The sequence below is a fragment of the Eurypyga helias genome, unplaced genomic scaffold, assembly GCF_000690775.1.
Source record: "Eurypyga helias isolate BGI_N326 unplaced genomic scaffold, ASM69077v1 scaffold24797, whole genome shotgun sequence".
In the NCBI taxonomy this organism is placed as follows: domain Eukaryota; kingdom Metazoa; phylum Chordata; class Aves; order Eurypygiformes; family Eurypygidae; genus Eurypyga; species Eurypyga helias.
In genome coordinates, this window is record NW_010262682.1 from 4,031 (window position 1) to 6,668 (window position 2,638).

Here is a 2,638-nt window from a genome sequence, read left to right on the forward strand (position 1 = left end):
TTTGCAACTGGTGTTCAGAAGGTTGTCAGCCAGAGTCAGCTCTGCTGCATACCGCTGGTGTTTAGGAATCCATGGACAGCGTTTAGCTAGTGAAAATGCTAAGCTGCTCATCCTAGGAGAGGGCCCAGATCTGAATGATGGGATCAGCTGAATACAGGAACCCCCGTAGGTCGCTGTGGCAAGCGGGAGAAAAGCTCATTTGCTGCTGAAGCTCGAGCACCGGTCCTTGAACTAGAGAAATGCAGACTTCTTTGACCTCTGTGTCCCTGAGATTGATGTACTGGTTTGATCTGAGCAGAGTACATAGAATTCCAGCCTGTCAACATCAGAAGTGATACTGATCCTTGGAAAAAGGCTGTATGTAGTCTTGATGATAGCGTGCCTGCTCAGCATATGGATTGTGTAAGAGGAAAGTAGCTGGATAGAATGAGAGCAGTAGTCAAGGAATCACAACAAACTGCCGTTCTAGTAAGAGAAACATCCTAAAGCTAGGAAGTAAAGAAGAGGTTACCAACATAACTGCGTGCTTTGTCAGGCTTAAAGTACCAACTGATCTGTCCCAGTGACTTCTCATTCCGTAACGCAAGGTGCATGTAGAAACATGTTGAAACTGCAGTTAGTGTCTGTTGTTGTTCCATTGTTGTGTTTATTTTTTTTCTGGTTTGGTTTTTTTTGTGGGTTTTGGTTTGGTTTTTCCTGTTCTTGAGCGTTAACTTCTGGAGCTGAAATGCTAGCCACGCTGTCTGCAATGTAATAGCTTTCCTTAGAGAGAATTTTCAGATACAGCCAGGTGTTAGGTAGGACTTCATTACGACGCTGAGTCATGCTTTTCAGCCTTAGAGAAACTGCCTGAAATGACTTGTAAATTACAGCATAGATGGAGCTAGAAAAGCTGTATTAAGGCATTCTGCACCCATTCCATAGCTTGCTATCCCAAAGGAGTCAGCCATCGTTGCTTCCTTAAGAGCATTTTACAGTTAAATGCTACATAGCTAACTTACGGGTGCTCCATTTGTAACGCACCCACAGGAACCTGTTTTGGTTCATTTTTCTAGAACTGGTAGAACTGAAAAACTGTAAAGAATAAAAATGGTGGTATTTAAAAAACTGGTCTGCTTTTCAAGCTGCAACGGCTAAAGCTGAAAATACTGTTCAGAGCTCTAGAACTGTTGTGCAAGTTTAAAGGTTTGTTTGGCTCAGGTACTGTGTGTGTATCTGAAATCTATCAGTTGTTTTATTGAATACTTGAGGCCATTGTTTCAGAAGGATGTATTTTTTTTAAATCTGTGTTGATTAAGGATTTGAGATGATACGGTTACTATAAAACACAAAATTCAGTGTTTCCCGGTAGGTTTTAAGTAATACCTGTATCTGTACCATTTTTAATACTTGAAAACTGAGTTTTAAGTCTCATTGCAAATCACCTTTCTGTGAAACTGCTTGGGTGTATCCGTGCATGTTTAGTCACAAGAAGGTGGCCTGCTGTACAAAGTTATTCCCGTTCTAACTTTCCAATTCATTAATAGATAATTCTCACTTTCCTCAGGGTGCTGATGTCCCACGGAAACAGCAGATCAATAACGCCGAAGCTTACTTTGAAAATGCAAAGGTAGAATGTGCAGTACAAGCTTGTCCCGAACTGTTACGGAAAGGTAGGTTTTCATTTTTGACAGCTGAACAATTACAACTTTTTTTAAATGTACAAATATATAAGTGAATGCTCAGATGTTACTAATGCCATGGAACATGTACTAGAAAAGGGTGCTTCAGAGTTAATATTTCACAAAAGAACAACACATACTATAAAATGAAACCTGAAAATTTGCTCTTGACAGTAGTTCATATGTTATATAAAATTCATTGGAATTCAAGATCATCTGAGACAGGGAGTAACTTTCAGCTGTTGCTTTAGTGTCAGGTGGATTCTGGAGCTAATTCATTATCCAAAACCTCATTTGTGACAAAACCCAAATCTTCTGGCACTGCTTTTTCAGTAAAATAGCAAATTGAAACTACTGAAAGCATTGCTTTTGTATCTTTAATTTGTTCAAGAAGGAAATGATTAAAATGAAATTGGAATGAGACTTTCTGATTTTAAAAGTGACACACTGAAAGAGAGAAGAGACTGAAATTTGGCTGAAACTTTGGTCTAGATGCTGCAGAGAGTAAACTTTTCAGAGTACGAAAGAATGAACCTTTGGACTTTGAGTTCTGGAAAGTGCTTTTTTTTTCCTCCTGCACTGAAAACAAGACTCTGAAGCTTAGTCTTGGTTTCAGGGCTTCGCATGCGCTCCTGTTTGTAGTCCGACAGATGATGTCGAGGGAGAATCGTGGTGGGTTCCCCTGCTCCGGGGGGAGAACTATGACAGCTCGTGCCGATAGTACGCTGCTGAGAGTGAGTCTGCTCTCACTTCCAAGGAAGCAGATCGGAGGCATTTCTACTGGCAGATTTACTGTAAAATTCAGTGTGCATCATGTCTTGTGGTTTAGCTGGAAAATAAGAGTCTTCACATCTCCTCTGTGTGGTGTTTATTTCAAAATACTCAAATATTACTGTACTTGGCGTAACACCTTTGCAAAGACAGACACTTGTTTGCACGTTCTGAAGCATGCAGAGGAGTGGGGGGCTTTTGTCATC

The 2,638-nt window shown here is 40.5% G+C and overlaps 1 protein-coding gene across 1 annotated transcript in view; it reads left to right on the top strand.

Moving 5' to 3' along the window:
• MMADHC (methylmalonic aciduria (cobalamin deficiency) cblD type, with homocystinuria) overlaps positions 1-2,638 on the top strand; it is an 11,932-nt gene that overhangs the window by 4,002 nt on the left and 5,292 nt on the right. The window contains exon 5 of the mRNA XM_010155818.1: positions 1,547-1,652. Within this exon, the coding sequence (XP_010154120.1) occupies positions 1,547-1,652 (106 nt within the window). The remainder of the gene's footprint in view (positions 1-1,546; positions 1,653-2,638) is intronic.